Genomic DNA, 20,726 nt, shown 5'->3' with positions numbered 1-20,726 from the left:
ATAACATATGCCTCCTTTTGTGGACATAAAAGTACAACATATGCCTCCCACTGTTGGCATTAAAGTTATGTAATTTTGAAAACAGACTGTATGGTGTATAATCTATGCAAGATGATAAAGAAACACATCACAAGGTGTTTGGGAAACATATTATTACATCTACATTAAACATTACAACAAATTATTGAGAACTTAGGAGCATGGGCCTAAATCAAAAGCAGTGCAAGCTAGGCAGATGTACAGTTTGTTCTGATAGGAGTAAAAACGTTATTGTCACAATCACATATTCTTTAACATCATTTTCATGAAATTCTTTGTTAAAACTTATTAATTATGTTTAAAGCATCATTCTACAATGGAGGTCTGAACTTTCAAATGATATTTTTATAGGCACAGATATATACTTTGTATGAAGAGATCTACAAACTAATGACTCAATGGTAATCTACAAAAGTCTCTAGTTGCACACTCATTTGTTGGCTTTTTATTATTTCAGATCAACAGAATTTCTTGCTCTGCAAATTTGAAGAACACAAGACAGGAACAAAACCGAGTCACATGTGAAATATAAACAAAATAGAGAGTCCTAATTTTGCAAAAAAATATAACTTTTATGGTGATCAAAACTACCTGTGTTGTCCAGAAATCTATGTTCACCAATCCTTAACAAAGGTGAAACAAACTTTTAATAAATGAAAAAGAATTTGATGGAAAAGATTGTTATAAAATATGTGAATCTAATAGTAGTGACAAAACCTATCTTGGCAGCAGAGACTTACTGATAAATACAAAACTATTGTATCTCTTTACATATAAAGCTACAGATACATTAGTTTTGTATTCAATCATTTTTTTTGGCTTTTTTTACCTCAGATTCTTTCCCAAAGTGAGCACGCTAAAGAAACAATGAGTTATGAAGAGTGCAAGACAAATAATAATGGAATACTCATTTCACACAAACATTGTATGCTTGCTTTGTATGTCTGTAAAATACTAAATTTTTAGTTTACTGATCCATAAATGAGCACTGCTGTGTGAAAATCAATATTACGGCTTTGCCAAAAGTATGGATCCAGAACAGTTTGCGACCAGTATGAATCCAGAACAGCTTGCAACCAGTATGGATCCAGAACAGCTTGTGACCAATATGGATCCAGAACAGCTTGCAACCAGTATGGATCCAGAACAGCTTGCAACCAATATGGATCCAGAACAGCTTGCAACCAGTACAGATCCAGAACAGCTTGCTACCAGTATGGATCCAGAACAGTTTGCGACCAGTATGAATCCAGAACAGTTTGTGACCAGTATGAATCCAGAACAGCTTGCAACCAGTATGTATCCAGAACAGCTTGCAACCAATATGGATCCAGAACAGTTTGCAACCAGAGTGATCCAGAATAGCTTGCGACCAATATTTATTCAGAACAGGTTGTGCCCAGTATGTATTCAGGACAGTTTGTGACCAGTATGGATTCAGATCAGCTTGCAGCCTGTATGAATCCAGAACAGCCTGAACATTTCAGCAGTCTCACAGTTCTGGATAAATACTCTTCCCTTATCATGTGCGTACAAATGCTGAAGCCGATAAACAAAAGAATATTAATACACTGAGATAAACGAACAGATTGGATGTGCACTAATCTGGATCTTTGTTAATCACAAAGCTCTAACACTGGTTTTCCTACAGTACGGCTCAAATGTTGCACGATTCCTGGATACTTTATGGCATTAATAAAACTGTCAATGAATATATTATAACATCATTGTTATTTTATTTCATATATTTACCTATCTCTGGTTGTTAAAAAGTTACAATCCTACATGAAATTCATAATCTAACAAGAGTGTCAACACTGTATGACACATGAATCCCTGAAAATGCATGATAGAATAACAAATAAAATCTACATCAAAGCCATAACCACAGAAAACATAACCAAAAAACATGAAAGTCCAAATAATATGCACACGAGTACTTCTAATAGATTATGTACGTGTACACCACGTTTCATTTCAACTGGAAAGAAACTGTAGGAAAAGTGGAGTGCACAATATAAAATACCAAGACTCATTTCAACTGCATGGAAATAGTAGAAGTTGAGTACACAAGAATGTGTGACAGATTGACAGACTGCCAGACAGACTGTTCCAAAACTATTAACGTCCCGGTTGTTTGATACTGGGGATATAAAAAGTTCATAAAACCAAATCCTGTTTCAAACTTACTAAAATTCATAAAATCAAACAATAAGAAGCAATGTTTGTAGAACAGATCTGCTAACTCATGCCCTGTCAGAGGTAACTAGGTAAACTATGTAAATTTTTATTTTCAAACAAGTGCACTGACCTTATGACCCCTACAACCATAAGGTGTACAACATCTCCTGACCAAGAATCATCCTTTGAAGATTGAAGGTGGTATGTCAAAGTGATCCCATGATATAGATTGGAAACCATTTTCCATCTCCAAGTGAATGTGACCTTACCCTTTGAGATACTGACCCCAGAAGTAATAGGATGCGCCTACTCACCAAAGGTAATTTTCTAAAAAGTTAGATGGCCATAAGCCCAAGAGTTCTTTTCTTATAGGTATTTGATTTGATTGGTAGTGACCTACACTGACCTACTGATCAAAAAACAGTATGTAAATATGCATTGTCCTCCAGTAAATGATCTGTACCTGCATTTAAGCTCAAGACCACTGGCAAGCCTCCTACAAAGTTTGAAATCATAGGACACATATTTAGAGATCATCTACTGCTAACATGCAATCAGCTGATCAGATCTGACTGTTGTAGGCTGGTATTCTCAAAAAATTGATAAGAAACTAGAATGTGTCTGTAGGGCACAGGGTGTGCCCCATTGGTACATTTGTCACAAATAAGGGGCAATAATCAAATGTTTGCAGTATTAAGGGGGGATAACCTCAACAAACATTTTATGAAAATGATACATTATTCTAGGTCATATACTTTTTGAGCTATGAGCATCACAAACAAAAAAATCTACTATTTTGGCTATTTCAAGGGCCGTAACTCTGTAATAAGTGCTAAGATTCCCAAAAAGAATGCCAAGTGTGCAAGGTCATATCATGATAAAGACTCAAGCAAGGTTTCATGAATTTACATCAAATAATTTTTGAGCTAGGCATATTATTAGGTGAAAATGTGCATTTTTGACTATTTCAGGGGCCATAACTTTAAAAATAGAGGGTGGAGCCAGCCAAAAAATAAGAGGTGCACAAGTTTATATCATGATAAAGACTCATGCAAATTTTCATCCATTTATATCATATACTTTTTGAGCTAGGTGCATTTTTTACTATTTCAGGGGCAATAACTCTGGAAATAGGGGGCTGAGCCAGAAGAAAAATAGGATGTGTGCAGGTTCATATCATGATAACGACTCATGCAAGGTTTCATCAATTTATATAAAACACTTTTTGAGTGATGCGTGTCACAAGGTGAAAATGTGCATTTTTTACTATTTCAGGAGCAATAACTCTGGAAATAGGGGGCGGACCCAGTTGAAAAATAGGAGGTGCGCAAGTTCATATCATGATAAAGACTCATGCAAGGTTTAATCAATTATACTAAATACTTCTTGAGCTAGGCGCGTCAAAAGGTGAAATTGTGTATTTTTTACTATTTCAGGGACCATAACTCTAAAAATAGGGGGCTGAGCCAGATTAAAAATAAGATGTGTGCAGGTTCATATCATTATTTAGACTCATGCAAGGTTTCATGAATCTATATCAAATACTTTTTGAGCTAGGCATGTCACAAGGTGAAAATGTGCATTTTTGACTATTTCAGGGGCAATAACTCTGCAAATAGGGGATGGAGCCAGACGAAAAATATTATATAATATCATATATTTTGATGTAGGAGGAAATCCCTGGGCGGCCCTCTGGACATTACTTCAGACACAGACAGGTACCTCCATTGAACTACCAGCCTTACATAAGCCAGCTGGATAGCTTCTCACATGATGATCTGAGCAGGGCTGAAACCTGCAGAGACAAGGGGCATTTAGTGACCAGAGCAAGGCTGGAATCAACAGAGCTGATGAGCAAGTGATTAAAGTCAGCAACATCAACCATCAATTAAGGAGCCATGAATAAAATATTGCATCAAGAAAACCTGTTTTAACCATTAATAAATTACTACATCAAGGAATTATGAATAAATCATTGCATCAAGAAACCATGAATAAATCATTGCATCAAGAAACCATGAATAAAGCATTGCATAAAGAAACCATGAATAAATCACTGCATAAAGAAACCATGAATAAAGCATTGCATAAAGAAACCATGAATAAATCATTGCATAAAGAAACCATGAATAAATCATTGCATCATGTAACCATGAATAAATCATTGCATCATAAAACCATGAATAAATCATTGTATCAAGAGACTATGAATAAATCAATGCATCAAGAAAACATCAATAAATCACTGCATCAAGGAACAATGAATAAATAATTGCATCAAGAAACCATGAATAAAGCATTGCGTAACTAGAAATGTGTCCATGGGACACAGATGCCCCCACTACATGACAAAGGACATGGATCAACTTTGGGAAAACAATATGTTGCTATAACGATTTTTTCCTAGGTCAGGGGCCATAACTCCTACAATACTGAATGAATCAGGATGCAAAACCCCAGGTGCACAACTGCATATGCTGACCAACATTCCTGTAAACTTTGGTGACTCTAGGTCAAATACTTTTGGAGCTACGTGCAACACAACATTAAAATGACCAATTTTTAACTAAGTCAGGGGCCATAACTCCTACATGACTGAATGAATCCGGATGCAAAACCCCAGGTGCACAACTGCACATGCTGACCAATATTCCTGTAAACTTTGGTGACTCTAGGTCAAATACTTTTGGAGCTAGGCGCAACACAACATAAAAATGACCAATTTTTTACTAAGTCAGGGGCCATAACTCCTACAAGACTGAATGAATCCGGACGCTAAACGTCAGGTGCACAACTACACATGCCGACCAACATTCCTGTAAAGTTTTGTGACTCTACATCAAATACTTTTGGAGCTAGGCGCAACACAACACTAAAATGACCAATTTTTACAAAGTCAGGGGCCATAACTCCTACATAACTGAATGAATCTGGTGGCGAAACCCCAGGTGCACAACTACACATGCTGACCAACATTCCTGTAAAGTTTTGTGGCTCTACGTCAAATACTTTTGGAGCTAGGCACGACACAACACTAAAATGACCAATTTTTACAAAGTCAGGGGCCATAACTCCTACATAACTGAATGAATCTGGACGCGAAACCCCAGGTGCACAACTAGTCAACTACACATGCTGACCAACATTCCTGTAAAGTTTTGTGACTCTACGTCAAATACTTTTGGAGCTAGGCGCGACACAACACTAAAATGACCAATTTTTACAAAGTCAGGGGCCATAACTCCTACATAACTGAATGAATCTGGACGCGAAACCCCAGGTGCACAACTACACATGCTGAACAACATTCCTGTAAAGTTTTGTGACTCTACGTCAAATACTTTTGGAGCTAGGCGAAAATTAAGTTTTCCAACAGCAGAATCATCATTTTTGTTTTTCTCCATTTTCATCATTGTTCTATGATTCAAACTATTTTGGTCTGCCCATAAGCTATCTACATTTTGAAAGACATATAATCAGAAAAGTCATGTGATATATACCTGAAATGAAGAGTATCTGCTGTTAACCTTTGGCCTCTCTGATGCTGGAAGATGTCGTCTAATGGGGTCAAGGTCATTTACATTTAGTAAGTCTTTCACTGAAAGAAAAAACTCACGTTAAGGTTGCTCAACTAATACACATGTAAGTTATGAAATGTAAAGTGCTTTGAAACATTGTTTCAACTGAACTGAACAACTGGCCCCAATATCACGAAAAAACTTAAGTAATTACTTAGTTAAGTCTGGTATTCTAAAATCGTGCTAGTGCTTAAATTATTGTAATTTAATATTGATTTTTTCTAGAACAGTGTACGTATTTATAGCTAAATCATATTATGGTAAGTAAGTATTAAATCAGGGTTCCCACAAAGCAGAGAAAATAAAATTCCCTGACTTTTCACTGACCAAAGTCCTATTTTCTCTGACCAAAACACTCCATGTTCACAGAAGTTTAGCTGGCCATAGATCTATAAATAGTGGCCCCAATCTGTATCAGCTAAATTTTACCACCTTTCTTGTTATAATGACAACAATGGTGTAAATAAAGTTTGTTCCAGTTAAACAAACCTTGTATTATCTTAGTGAGATGTAACAGGCAATAAGAAAAGTCTATACTGTTCATGGAAAGACTTAGTAACCTATGACCAGGCTTTTACTAATGGATAAGTTCTGACGACTGTATGACATTCTGTGAAAATCAGCCCTTATTTATACATGATTTTATAGAAAATAGCATTTTTTCATTAAAATTTGATGTGACTGTGGTAGGCCCCTTGCAGACTTAATAACACAGTCATGTAAGGTGCAATATATTTAGAAGTAATTTGTTTTGTTTTGTTTTATATTACTGTAACAGTAGTTCAGTTTGCATTGTAAAAATGATAATATAAGATCAGACATAAAATCAATTAGACATGCCAGTTTATTTTCAAAAGTTAAAAATTTCTGAACTTAGTGTATAGAATAAATAATATTTTCACCAAAAATAAAATCTAAAATTTACTAAACTGCTGCAACTGCAATATGTAAACATATCATCATTTAATATGATTAACAAGAACACTGCATTTCGGGTGCAGACACTCATCTGATATTTTTGTCTCTGTATATTAGAAATATTGTCCTACCCATGATTTTCCAAGTCCAAAGAAGGCCATAATTTTTGCAAAAAGCAATGTAGAGTTACGGTACTTGCTGTACAGAGTAAGTTTTTAACGGCGAATAACTGCTCTAAGTTTTAAAGGAATAGCTTTGACTGTTTAGGAGAAAAATTGACCTAAAAGCAAAACTTAACCAAGAAAACTCATATTTTCTAAGTCCAAAAGGGGCCATAATTCTTGCAAAAAGCAGGATAGAGTTATGTTTCTTGCTGTACTGAGTTAGCTTTTGATGGTGAGCAAGTGTTCCAAGTTTTTAAGCAATAGCTTTGATAGTTTATGGAGAAAAGCTGACCTAAACACAAAATTTAACCAAGAAATTTGATATTTTCTGAGTCCAAAAGAGGCCATTATTCTTGCAAAAAGCAGGATGGAGTTATGTTTCTTGCTGTACAGAGTCAACTATTGATGGTTAACAAGTGTTGCAGGTTTTAAAGTAATAACTTTTATAGTTTAAGAGAAAAGCGGACCTAAACATAAAACTAAACCAAGCAACGCTGATGCCAAAGCCGAGTTACTATTCCAACTGGAAAGAACTTTCCTCAGCATTCCTCAGTAAAATTTCCATGCAAGCATAACTGACAGAAAAGAACAGTAACTGTTATGGCTTTTATGTCAGTACATTTTACAATGAAATAACTATGCAGATCTACACATTTCACAGCATTTGTAAAACATGACACTGTTCGAAGCAAACAGAAGGGATATAAGCTTGCTTAACAAAATTATGTTCTACACTAGTTTTGTTAAACAGACTTATTGATAAATAGACCATAATTATGATTCTGGTCTAGATGAAAAAGTAAACATTGAAGATGAATAAAGAGCAAAAACAAGCATTTGAAAAAACAGACTTTTACTTAACTAAGCAATTACTTAAGTTTTTTCGTGAAATTAGGGCCTGGTTATAAAATTTTGATATTTAAGATATCAAATCAAATTGGATATAACTTGCACTCAATATCTGAAACAGATTATTCACCAATTAGAGTAAGAAATATAAATCAGAAAACATATGGAAAGAGCTGTATATTTTATGTAGATGTTCTGACAGTTTTCAGTATAACAAACTAGTTTCAACCATTCTATTAACCCTGCTTTAATTAAATTAAAATTCCAAATTTTCAAAGAAAAATATTTAAACTGCAATTTCCATACAATTTACGACAATTTCACCTGTTGCATCACATGCTCTACAACAAGCAGTTTCATGTGTAGAATTCTGCAATAGGACATCCCTAAACTTAATATAACTGTTAAAGGTAGAAAATGTGACCTTTACAGTGTAAAGAAGGTTTTTCTATTATTGACCTAGTGACCTAGTTTACTACCTCCAGTATCCCAGTTTTAGCAAATTGCCTACAATTCATATAGACAAACATTCTGACAAAATTTTATAACAATCAAGTAGAAAATGTTACCTCTATAGTGCTAATAATATTTTTATAACAACTGACCTGGTGTCCTAGCTTAAGACCTTAAGTACCCCTTTTTTGAAATTTATCTTGTTTCATAGAGAAAAACAACCCAACAAGTTTTCATGAAGATCAAATGGAAAACATTGCCTCTATAGTGTTAACAAGGTGTTCCTTTTAATTAACCTTGTTATTAAGTGTAAGACCTCAGGTGACCAAGTTTTCAATGAGACCTAGACTTCAAAGAGGTAAACATTCTGACAAAGTTTTATGAAGATCAAGTAGAAATTGAGGCTTCTAGAATTCTAAAAATGTTTCACTACGATTTGACCTAGTAAGCTAGATTCTGATCTCAGGTAAGCCAAATTTTAAACTTGACCCTGTATTTCATAGAGACAAACAATACAACAAAGATTTATGATAATCAAGCACATAATATGGAATTTACAGTGTTACCAAGATTTCATAAAGACCTAATTGACACAGTGGCCTAGTTTAAGACCTCTGGTAACCTAATTTCAAAATGAGGTTACTAAGATTTCATAAAGACCTAATTGACATGTAGTGACTTAGTTTCTGATCCCAAAACAATGACCTAGTAACAAACTCATCTGAGATTATACTGAGGTGACATTCTGACAAAGTTTCATTAAGATTGGGCCAAAATTGTGATCTCTAGAGTTGATGCCAATGGACAACAATATGAGTTAGGAAAATAACCTAGCAATTTCAATATCAATGTTTTCCTTAATTTCTAACCATTCTGTAGCAAAAAAAAATGTTTGTTGCTACATTTCAAAGTTAAGGCTTTAGTTATTATTTTATAGTTTTAAAATTTATCTATTCTTTGTAAAGGAAACCCCAAAAATAAGACCAGCCCACTAGCCATTAGCTTAAAAGCCAGGAGTTACTGTATATTTCCATGACTAATGTCATTTTGACATTTCTTCAAAATTCCAGTGTACATGTACCCAGTATATAGAGTGGTGGAACCTATGCTCACGGTATGTCGATAAATACCCTCCCTGCAGAAGCACAGATAAAAATATTTCATCATGCCATGTTCAACACCGACCAGTGGTGAAATGCCTTTACAACAAACATAGGGATAGCAGCACGTGCCGCTCACGTGACGTAAACTGCAGCTGATACATTTTACGCAATCTGTATTTGTCGCACAAATCTATGACAAATATGTCAAAATCACCCAACTAGTTAGTTTTTTAGAAATCATGCATTGCATTCAGATATATGATACAATTTTAAGAGCAAGATGTGATGAATGTGATGCCTTGCTACACTACGAGTGCATGACGAACCATGAAAAGATCGATGTTGATCTTAGTATTTTGACAAAGTCTAAATGGCTCTTTCTGAGATGTTGGGAGGACTTATTTTCCTACACACCAAAGAAGTGTAGGAAACGTAAGTGAGTCAATCACTGTCGTTGTTTGAATCATTTTAAATACTTGAACATTCTGTTTTTATATAACATTATTATACGGTTTTAAGCTTTGTTCTAATAGTGACTCCATTTCTGTAAGGGAAATACACACATAGAGGCACATACTAAATTTTATACTCATTTCTTTTGTTGTTTTTTTTGTGTTCTAAATATTATATTCGCATATGCTTGATTGTTAATTTTTAGCCTGCTGAATTTTTTTTCCCCCTTAGTTTAATAGATATAATATACCGCCAGCATAGGTTCCCTTCAGGGCGAATTTTCACCTTTTCACGTATGCCGTGTCGATAGCTCACAAGACGACTAAGTCACGTGATGATGCACATCAACAAATATGTTTCGATAAAAGGAGGATAACTTTATGTATTTGCATAGGCAAATCGAAACTAGAGATGCTTTTGAGAAAAGCCCATATCTCCCACAACTGCCAAATCATCTTTCGCATGCGCTTTTGTGCACCCGAAATGTACCCTCTACTACTAATTTCGCATGTGCTTTCATGCAGGCAAAACGCACCCTATACTACTGATGAGTAGTATAGGGTGCATTTTGCCTGTACCAAAGCGCATGCAAAATGGGGACTTTTCGGTAATTCAAGGGCCATAATTCCAAAGTGCCTGGGCCGATATGGCTAGTTATCAAACTTGGCCGAGGTCTTATGGTCAGACACATTTTGTTCAAGTTTGGTGAAGATCGGGTGAGAAATTTTCGACTTAGAGTGCGGACAAGCTTTGTGACAGACAGACACACAGACACAGACAGGAGTAAATCAGTATGTCTCCCACACCACTGTGTAGTGGGAGACATAATAATAATTTTTTCTTGCTTCTTAAAAAGATAATATATGTACAAAACACCGCGAGCATAGGTTCCACGACTCTAGATAAATTATGACATTTTTTCTCTAGATATAATACTGCTTTACTAAGACAAATCAACATCAAAAGACCATACGACAAAGACAAATAATGACATTTTCTCATGATAAAATACCTGATCACTAGGATAATGAAATTTTCTACCGACCAAATATCAATAAATTGAGATGGATCATGACATTTAACGATTTTTCTGAAGATTAAATACTGGTTCACATAGATCATGACATTTTTCTACAGATTAAATACTGGTTCAAAGAGATAAATCATGACATTTTTCTACAGATCAAATACTGGTGAAAACTAGTGGTTCACAAAGATAAATCATTACATTTTTCTACAGATTAGATACTGGTTCACAGAGATAAATCATGACATTTTTCTACAGATCAAATACTGGTTCACAGAGATAAATCATAACATTTTTCTACAGATTAAATACTGGTTCACAGATAAATCATGATGTTTTTCTCCATATAAAGTACTGGTCTACAGAAATAAATCATCCTTATTTACCTAGTAGTTGAGATATGAAATATACAGATTGCCCCCAGAGAAATATTCCTTTTGTGGATCCTACATCACTAGGTATTCTATCAGCTGAGCCTGGACGTGACCTCTCTCTGTCTATCTGGTCGGCTGGGATGAAGAAGTACTGTGGCAACAACAATCCTGAAATAGAATATCATAATTTAGAAAAATCAATTTTATGTCCTTTTTATTCTATCATTCATTGTAACATAATTAAAGATAGTAATTAATGGTTTAATTGTTTAGTAAAATTCCATATTGCTTGCAGAGTGACAAACACTAGACTGAAACCAAATTCATCTGAAAAAAATCTGTCTTGATGAAACCAGAACAATACACAAATTTAAGTTCTTAAACTAAGTGCTGTTATCCAAATACAGACATAATGTAAAATCAATATATTTTGTGGATGATTAAATTTCATGGATTTCATGGTGGTACCAGTCCGTAAAATTAAACCCCAACAAACAAATGAATTTCTATTAATCCCTTACCCTGCTAAATTACTATTATAATGAACTTGTCCCTCTTTCAATTTGGGCAGCACCATTAACTATTAAAAGGGGTGCTTAACAAAAAGTTACTGCCTGAATGGCGAACAATGCAGATCAGATTACGGATGTGCAGGCTGATCTTGATCTGCACTGGTAGGAAAGGAAGAATCAATTGTGTTGAGCATGTTAATGGTTAACTTTATCGCCACAAGTTTGAAGTCCATGTACTCATTTCCAATGGAATAGTCGTTTTGGGCACAACAATGAAATTTCATGCCCAAAAAAATTAAATTCTTTCAATGTATTTGAAAATTAAGAAATAAAAGTATCAATTTTTTACATGTCTATTCAGAAGATGGGTTGAGCCCTTCAGTTAAATTTATAAATCTTCAGAGAAGTTTTGTTTTTTGAAAGGATTTTATTGTACTACAGACTTGCACTTTAACACAATACAATAAAACATGATCACTTTACGTCACAAATTGAGATGAACAAAATGATCAAGTTATTCCAGCGATCTAAACATAAAATATGGAAGAACTTGAAATTGTGTCCATAGGACATGGATGCCCCCACATACTGTGGCATTCACTATACAGCAAAAACAATCAAAGGGCCATAGCTGAAGTAAAAATATTCACAGAAAAAAATCCTCCTTTTATGGTCATCTGCACATCTGTGAAAGTTTGAAGCAAATCAGGCTAATAGTGTGGGAGAAGTTGGACACATAAGTTTTTTCTCTATATTCCATACAGCAAAAAGTATCAAAGGGCCATAACTGTGGTAAAAATAGTCACAGAAAAAAATCCTTCCTCTATGGTAATCAACATATCAAGCTTAAAAATTTATTTAAATTTGTCAAGCCTTTCATGAGTTACTGTCCGGAAACCATGGAAACCAATGGACCAACAAGCTCACTCCCATATACCCCTCCCCCAACTTCGTTTGTGGGGGTATAATAACCAATAATGCATGACTTTAGTGGCTGATAAATTTTTTTCCCCCTATTTTCACCTCCTGAGTCCCCTTAAATGAGGTCAGGCAAAACCATCTGAAATACATCCAAGAGAATCTAGTCCATGGAAGAGATGACTGAGAATTAGTTTGGTGGAAAACTATCATATAGTTTATGAAAAAAATGTTTCAAGCCTTTTCTATTTTTAGCTCAGGCAGCCTTTAAAAGCCATCAAGAGGAACCTTTGGATAAAATGCAGTATATGACCAATCCAAGGACGTTAAAGACCTAGTTTGGTGAAAATCCACTATGCCCCTTAAAAAAGTCATTTAAAGTTTTTCTTAGTTTGAACTCCTGTGGCCCCTATGTACATGTATCAAGTGGAACCATCTGAAAACATGTGAGAGAGGTTTACAAAATGATGCTACATATCCAGCTTGGTTAAGATCATGTAAAGAAGCCATTTTAAGGTTTTTCTACTTCTACGGCCCTGTTGCCTACCCTTAAAAGGTGCCAAGAAGTAATAAAAGTTGGTAGCAGAACTATCTGAATAAGGGGTCCGGTGTAAGCATTTGAACAAGTCTGAGAGATTAGACCATATCAGGAAGCTACAGACCAGGTTTGTTGTAATTCTGACCAATAAGTTTCAGAGGAGAATGTTGATGCAGGATGATGGACTTCGGATGACACATGCCTGACCATCCACCTATTCTAACAGCTCACCCAATACCTTGGGTGCAGGTGAACTTTAAAGCTTACTTGAGGAAAATAAAAATGACTTTTACAGCCATTATCAAATTAGCTGTCAAAATATGCATAAAGTCTTCATAGAGAAATATATAGCAGAATGTTACACAGCCGGATGTATACAGCTTCCAAAATTTAATTGAGAAATTTGTTATAGAAGAATGCTACAGCGTTATGTATCCAGCTTTCAAAAATGCGCGAAAGACTTAACTGAGAAAAGTATAATAGCAGAACTGTTCAGCCATGATTAAAATCAGCTGTCAAATACGCATAAAAGAATTAACTTGAAAAACTGTAGCAAGCTTTAACAGTCTGATGCACAAGCCCCAAAATATGATAAAAGACTTAATCAATTGCAAAAGTTTTAGCAGAACAAATTACAGCTAAGGTTGAAACAGCTTTAAAACATGCATACAAGACTTGATTGAGAAAATTATTTCAAAACTGTGCAGCCAAAACTTAACAACAAATCTTAAAGTCTTAACTTAAAGCCGTAAGACAATGCACAATGTGACATTATAATCACTTGTGACTTTCATTTCAATCTGATATAATTATGTCCAACTCAGCCATGTCCAAAAACAGGCATAATCACTAGTGATTAACATCCAAACATAAATTATAGGCTTCAGAGTATGATTGAAAACAAAAGAAATATTTAAATTTACTTTAGGTAATACACTTATTTTGTGAACAGAAATGTAGATGACATGTTCTGCATAAAACCCATCAAAAACAGCTATTTACTCAGAAGATGCTTTTGTAAAAAAGTACATGTCTCCCCAAAAGCATAGTAGTCATAGGCAAGAAGTCAATCAGGGACTGGAGTGAAAATCAAAGTGACACTGACAGTTGGCTTGAGTGTCTGAAATGCAATAGGAATAATCTACTAAGCATGTCAAATCATCTTATTAAATTTCAATGTTCTGGGTCAACTGGTTCTAAAGTTATAGACTGAAAACAGTTTTCCATGTTCTGGCCTCTGTGACAGTGACCTTTGATAGTGTGATCCAAGATCAAAAGAGGTCATCTACTCTATATGTCTAATCATCCTACAAAGTTTCATCATTCTGGATCAAGTGGTTCTCAAGTTATTGACCAGAAATGATTTTCCATGTTCAGATTGACCATTGATATAGTGACCCCAAAAACAATACAGATCACCTACTCTATAAGTCCTATCACCCTACAAAGTTTGAAGGTTCTAGGTCAAGTGGTTCTCAAGTTATGGATAGGAAACAATTTTCCATGTCATGGCTCCAGTGACCTTGACCATTGATCAAGTGACTCCAAAATCTATAGGGTTCATCAACTCTGCATTTCAAGTCATCATATTATGAAGTTTCAACATTCTGAGTCAAGTGTTCTGGAGTTATTGATCTGAAATGGGTTTTCATGTTTAGGCCCCTGTGACCTTGCCCTTTGAAAAAGTGACCCTAAAATCAATAGGGGTCATCTGCTGCTCTGCATGTCCATCATATAATGTTCAAACATTCTGGGTTAACTGGTTCTTAAGTTACTGATCTGAAACAGGTTTCCATGTTCAGGTCCCTGTGACCTTGACCTTTGATGGAGTGACCTTAAAACAATAGGGGTGATCTACTCCATAAGCCCTGTGTGACAGACAGATGGACTGAAGTTCTTACAAACAGACCTTTATTGGGAACTAAAAATCTTTTGTTAAAATGTTCCCAATAAATTACAGAAAGTACCCAATAAGCAGTACGGAATGAATAGAATTGTTAGTTAACAATTGGAAATTATTTTAGAATTAAAATGATTTATCTTTTCTCAAATTGTCACCTGTTGAATTATCGTCTGCTAGTATGCTAAAACGTTGTCTGTTTTCACTAAATAACCTATGGTCGATATTGTTACACTGTGCTGCTCTAAATTGGTTCCTATTCATACTGGTACCCAGTCCAATTTAATATAAATACCATTAATGTCATACAGTTCTCTCACATTTGGCTAGCTACACCATAGGCAACATCTGAACTATTTACCTGCCCGCCACAATCCGTATTAATAGATAATTTTCGAAATATTATAGAGTTATACATGTACAATTTTGTGCTGGTATCACACTTTAACAATTTACAAGAATACTCTGTCACAGTATTTTATACACACATCACTGATAACTAGTAATCAACCTGTTCATGTTGATTGTGTATCATCTGTGCAATTTTTTTTTTGAAATTGGTTCAACCCTATACAGTAAACCTCGCTTATAAGGAACAGCTTGGGACCTCTAAAAATTGTTCCTTATAACCGAGGTTCCTTATATCCGAATAATAACACTATTTGAATGACGTTTGAAAAGGCCTATGTATTCACTTATTGCGCCGAAAATGAACCTTTATATGGGAAAGTTGCGAGTCTGGTACAGGTCCTTTCCTGCATGTATATGACTGAAATAGTGTTGAAACATGACGTTAAACCTCTACTAAGCCAAAATATACGATGGTGAGAATGACCGTAATTTGTGTTTATTTTTTACGGTTATTTCTATCCTCTGTTTAGAGAGGGCTGCATTATGACATGTTGCAGTTACTCCCCTTACCTTGCTCGACTGCATGCTATGTGAATGCATCAATACTAATATAAAATAAGTCTTTAAATTGTTAAATTAGACTACCCATTAAAATTTAAAAGTAAGGTGTTTATGACATACAGTGTATTAAGACTAGGCAATGGTACCATACATACGGTTAAAGTGTAAATTATACTAATAGTTTTGCTATTGTCCATTTTAGCACCTGCTACATATTTTACAATTGAAAATTTGGTAAATTGGACTGTTTGCCATTGTTAATCACGCGTAATTAACACATTTATTTAGGATAGTATTATCGTGACCATGACCAAGACTGATTTTCAAGCACTATTGTTAACATGAAATACCTAATACATGTAGCTCTCCAACATAATCTTGAGTGAATATAAGTCTACTATCGTCTAGTAGGTAAATTTGGTAAACGTTAATGCTGAAATTATATAGATCCATTTTCTTTTTATCATGAATATCATAGCAGAGACTTTATATGCACGAAAGCACGTAAAAATGCCGAAGTTACTCTGACGTCATCAGCAATTCTCCTGTTTATTCCCGGTTTTCAATCATTTTTATTCTTTATGTCTGTTCGCTATAACCGAGGTGTTTTCAATTGAATTTTGTACTTTGGGACTTGAAAATGTGTTCCTTATAACTGAGTGTTCCTTATAACCGAGTTCCCTATAACCGAGGATTTTTACATTGAATAAAGAAGGAATTAGATTGGTGAAATGAAAACTGTTCCTTATAACCGAGTGTTCGTTATATCCGAGTTCCTTATAAGTGAGGTTTACTGTAAAGGAAAATTTACCTTTAAGTCTGTTTCTTAAACAAATGCTAATGTTGATGTTCTCATTCATGATAATTCTTATTGTTCAGCCAGTCTTGACAACAGAGTTGTTTTAGATACCGACTCTTACTACTTTCAATTGAAGGGGAGAGCCGTGTCAAAGTGCCTAGTTTAAATGATCATATCCCAGAGAGCAATTACTATTAATAACTGGAGATAACACACTGAGCCATCAACATACTAACATGACAAATGATAGTGATATTACGTTCTAACTGGACCAAAGACTTTCAAATGTTAGATGTTCATACAGTGTAATGAAGTAACGACTGAGATTGTTTGTTACAGACTGTATATACTGTATATAAAATTTTGTTATTCATGGAAATGGTTTAGTATGGACCTGGCTATGTTTTGATATAGGACTCTCCTATTTAGTTTGAAGTTTTAAAGCTCTCTAATAGAGGCACGGGATAAATGGTTGATATTGCTATATGTATTTCTAGTAAAATGTATCTCTAAATGTGCATGAAGACAATAGTGAAGTAAATATCATTTTAGTATTACATTATTTGAACAGTTCCGCAATCTTAAGTTAAATATATCATATTGAGAAGAAATACAATGACAGGAAAATAACGAGTTTATCATTTCATGTGACCTTTAAAACTTTATGATCACAGAATGATGGATATTGCTTAGAATTTTTTTTATATTATATTGTTAATAACAATAATTATGTATGACACCGGCATTTTTAAACTTTGACATTTAATATGTTTTTAATATTAATTTGGTTCATCTTGTCATCAATACTAATAGTCATTACAATAGTTATTTACAATATGATGCATATTGTCGCTCACAATACATTCACGGTAAAATTCTGTCGGCCGTGAGGTGAACGGATGAAGTGTCTGTGTGTTTGCTTTCAAGTTGTGTACTTTGGGGTGTCATACGTTTACAAGTTAGTGTTGACTGGATAGGAAAAGGTATTGCCCGAGTACTTTGCAATCGCAAAACTGCAACGCATTCAAAATATGTGTGCGAAGTTAGTTTTGAATCGTAGAAGAAGAGACAGTTCTAAGCAGGCACTCTACGATTTGCACTGGCTGCCGATCAAAGCCAGAATAAACTGTAAGATCTTGATGGACATGTTCAATTGCCATGTTGGAAATGCGCCTGCATATTTGATTGAACTCTTAACACCGAAAATCCCCCAGCGCTCCCTCAGATCCTCGGAGTCATCAGTTGACTGTTACACCGTCCCTTTCAACAAGCGAAAAACTTTTAGTGATAGAAGCTTTAGTACTATAGGGCCAAAGTTGTGGAACAATTTGCCGCTGAACATCAGACAAAGTTCTTCAATTGACTGCTTTAAGAAATAGTTGAAAACGCATTTCTTCAGAGACTACTTTGCATTATTCTAAGTTTTGACTGAGTTTTAAAACAGTGATGCTAGTGACAGTGATGGAAATTTAATGTTTGTCTGTGATAATTATATGTTAGTAATTTTTTAAAATATAGTATAATCATCATTAACTTTAAATTAATAATTGCTATTTTAATTCGTTTTAATTAATCTTATTTAAAATATTTTATATTAATATTTTATTTCAACTTGTATTGTAAAACGCCATTGAATATGTTTTAAATGTAGAAATAGGCGTTTAAGCAAATAAACCAGTTTCAGTTTCAGTTTCAATTCCTATTTAGCCTTGCTTATGTTGCCTTGCTTTCAGTGGTGTCACTTTGCCTTGCCTTGCCTTTCATTGACTCGTGTTGCAGTTTTGCTCATTACGCGGTGAAACCGGAATCGACATTGTTGCATGTTTGCATTTGAATGATACCCGTTGCAAAGTACAAAGTGTCTTGCATTGCTGTTGTATTATATTACCTTGCTCTACATTGGCTCGGTTTGTGCATTTGACCGACACCCTAGTGAGACCCAGGCTTGGTTGGATTCACAATTCGAAGTTGATAGATAGCACAGTTGCAGTGATGTTTGCAAGCCTTGGGTTGGTGCGTCTGTTCTCCTCTCAGTCGCCGGATTTTGCTGTGCTTTTAACGACTCTATGCTGTGAGACCCTTGTTGAGTCATGAGCGGCCCATCAACTCCCAATATTATTAATATATATACTTTTATCTAATTTGATAACATTATTATAATATGTATGTTTAGCTATTGTTATAAGTATCAGTGCATACCGATGATAATAAAAGAGTGTTGTACGAGATAATTGGTTTTTATTTTGAGTAATAAAATAATGTCATCAGTACTCAACAAATGTTCTCTTGTTTGCTTGGACGGGCAGATGGTCATGGCCAAAACAATACATCATCACCACTATTTTCCATGTTCAGCACCAGTGACCTTGACCTTTGATCTAGCAGGGTCATCCACTCTGTAAGCTTTACCATACTATGAAGTTTGAAGGTTGTTGACAGACAGACAGACGACAGACGCTGGACATCAAGCGATCACAAAAACTCATTGCTCAGCTGAGCTTAAAAGTAGGTCAGTAGGTCAAGGTCAGTGAAGTTACCCCTAATTACTTGGGATCATCAGGTAATTATAATCAAACAGTCTAGGAAATATGATCAGATAATTTTTGAAGTATTTTTTTCCTACATCACTCATATAACAAGTGACCCCCGGGCCTCTTTTCACCTTAGGGACCTAATTTGAACAATTCTATTAGAAAACCACTAAGCAATGCTGCATACCAAAGATCAAAGGCCTAGGCCTTGAACTTTAAGACAAGAAGATTTTTAAAGTTTTTTTTTCTTTCCAATTTAAGTCGATGTAAAACTTGTAACACCTGGGGCAGGGCCTCTTTTCATCCCAGGGTAATAATTTGAACAGGCTTGGTAGAGGACAACAAGGCAATGCTACATACTAAATGTCAAAGGCCTAGGTCTTGTGGTTTTAGACAAGAAGATTTTTAAAGTTTTTTCCTATAAAAGTCTATATAAAACTTTTGACCCACCCCTTAGGGGTGCCTCTTTTCACACCTCAGGGGCATAATTTGAATAATCTTGGTAGAGTACCACTAGGCAATGCAACATACCAAATATCAAAAGCCTATGACTTGCAGTTTCAGACAAGAAGATTTTTAAAGTTTTTTTATATAAGTCTATGTAAAACTTGGGACATCCAGGATGAGGCCTCTTTTCTTCCAAAGGTAATAATTTGAACAATCTTGGTAGAGGACCACAAGGCAATGCTATACACCAAATATCAAAGGCCTAAGTCTTGTAGTTTCAGACAAGATTTTTAAAGTTTTTTCCTGTACAAGTCTATGTAAAATTTGTGACTCCCAGGGCAGGGCCTCTTTTCACCCCATGGGCATAATTTGAACAATCTTCATAAAGGACCAATCATTAATTGATGTCACATGCCAAATATCAAAGCTCTATGCCTTACGGTTTTAGACAAGATTTTAAAAGTTTTTCCTTTCAGTTGCTATGGCAACCAGAGTTCTGTATAGAATTCCATTGATCAGGTCGGCGTGACGTCACATCCGGAGCAATCGATTATGCAAATTACCTTGGAGGTGAAAGCAGGACCTCGCAATTCGTAGCGAATTAACTAGCGGTGTGGGTTGTGATGTTTTAATTCTCAAATAAAACAAATCAAGAGTCATCTTTTTTATCATCTGCAGTCCTTACGCTATGGTACAATCTATATATTTTTCAAAAAAAGTAGGGTTTTTGTGATAATTGATTTTGTGGCATTTTAAAACGGTCTGGAAAAAGTGACAGATTATGTATTGTCTGCTCTTAGGCGCTACGGATCAGATATAATTAAAACAAGTTCCCAAGCTTATTCAACATTTTCTCAGTTTGCTATATATATATTAATCTAAACTAAATATCTGAGAACAAAACATTTTTTTTATTCAGCTTCTTTGCTTGAAATCGTAGCAGTTGTTTCTTTCATCTCTTTCAAGTGTCTTGAATTTTTTTTTTCTTTTTAAGAAAGAACAGATCAAATAAATAGTAAATTAATTTTCT

General features: G+C 34.9%; 1 protein-coding gene across 1 annotated transcript in view; it reads right to left on the bottom strand.

The window, feature by feature from the left end:
- The window catches only part of LOC128558082 (phosphorylase b kinase regulatory subunit beta-like), a gene marked incomplete at its 5' end in the record, with an annotated part of 37,490 nt that extends 26,170 nt beyond the window's left edge, over positions 1–11,320 (bottom strand). Inside the window, 3 exons of the mRNA XM_053546899.1 lie at positions 869–895; positions 5,721–5,818; positions 11,152–11,320. Of these exons, the coding sequence (XP_053402874.1) occupies positions 869–895; positions 5,721–5,818; positions 11,152–11,320 (294 nt within the window). The remainder of the gene's footprint in view (positions 1–868; positions 896–5,720; positions 5,819–11,151) is intronic.
- Between the last annotated feature and the right edge of the window lie 9,406 nt (positions 11,321–20,726).

The sequence above is a fragment of the Mercenaria mercenaria genome, chromosome 6 (genome assembly GCF_021730395.1).
Source record: "Mercenaria mercenaria strain notata chromosome 6, MADL_Memer_1, whole genome shotgun sequence".
NCBI lineage: Eukaryota > Metazoa > Mollusca > Bivalvia > Venerida > Veneridae > Mercenaria > Mercenaria mercenaria.
This window is presented reverse-complemented; position numbering and strand designations above follow the sequence as displayed.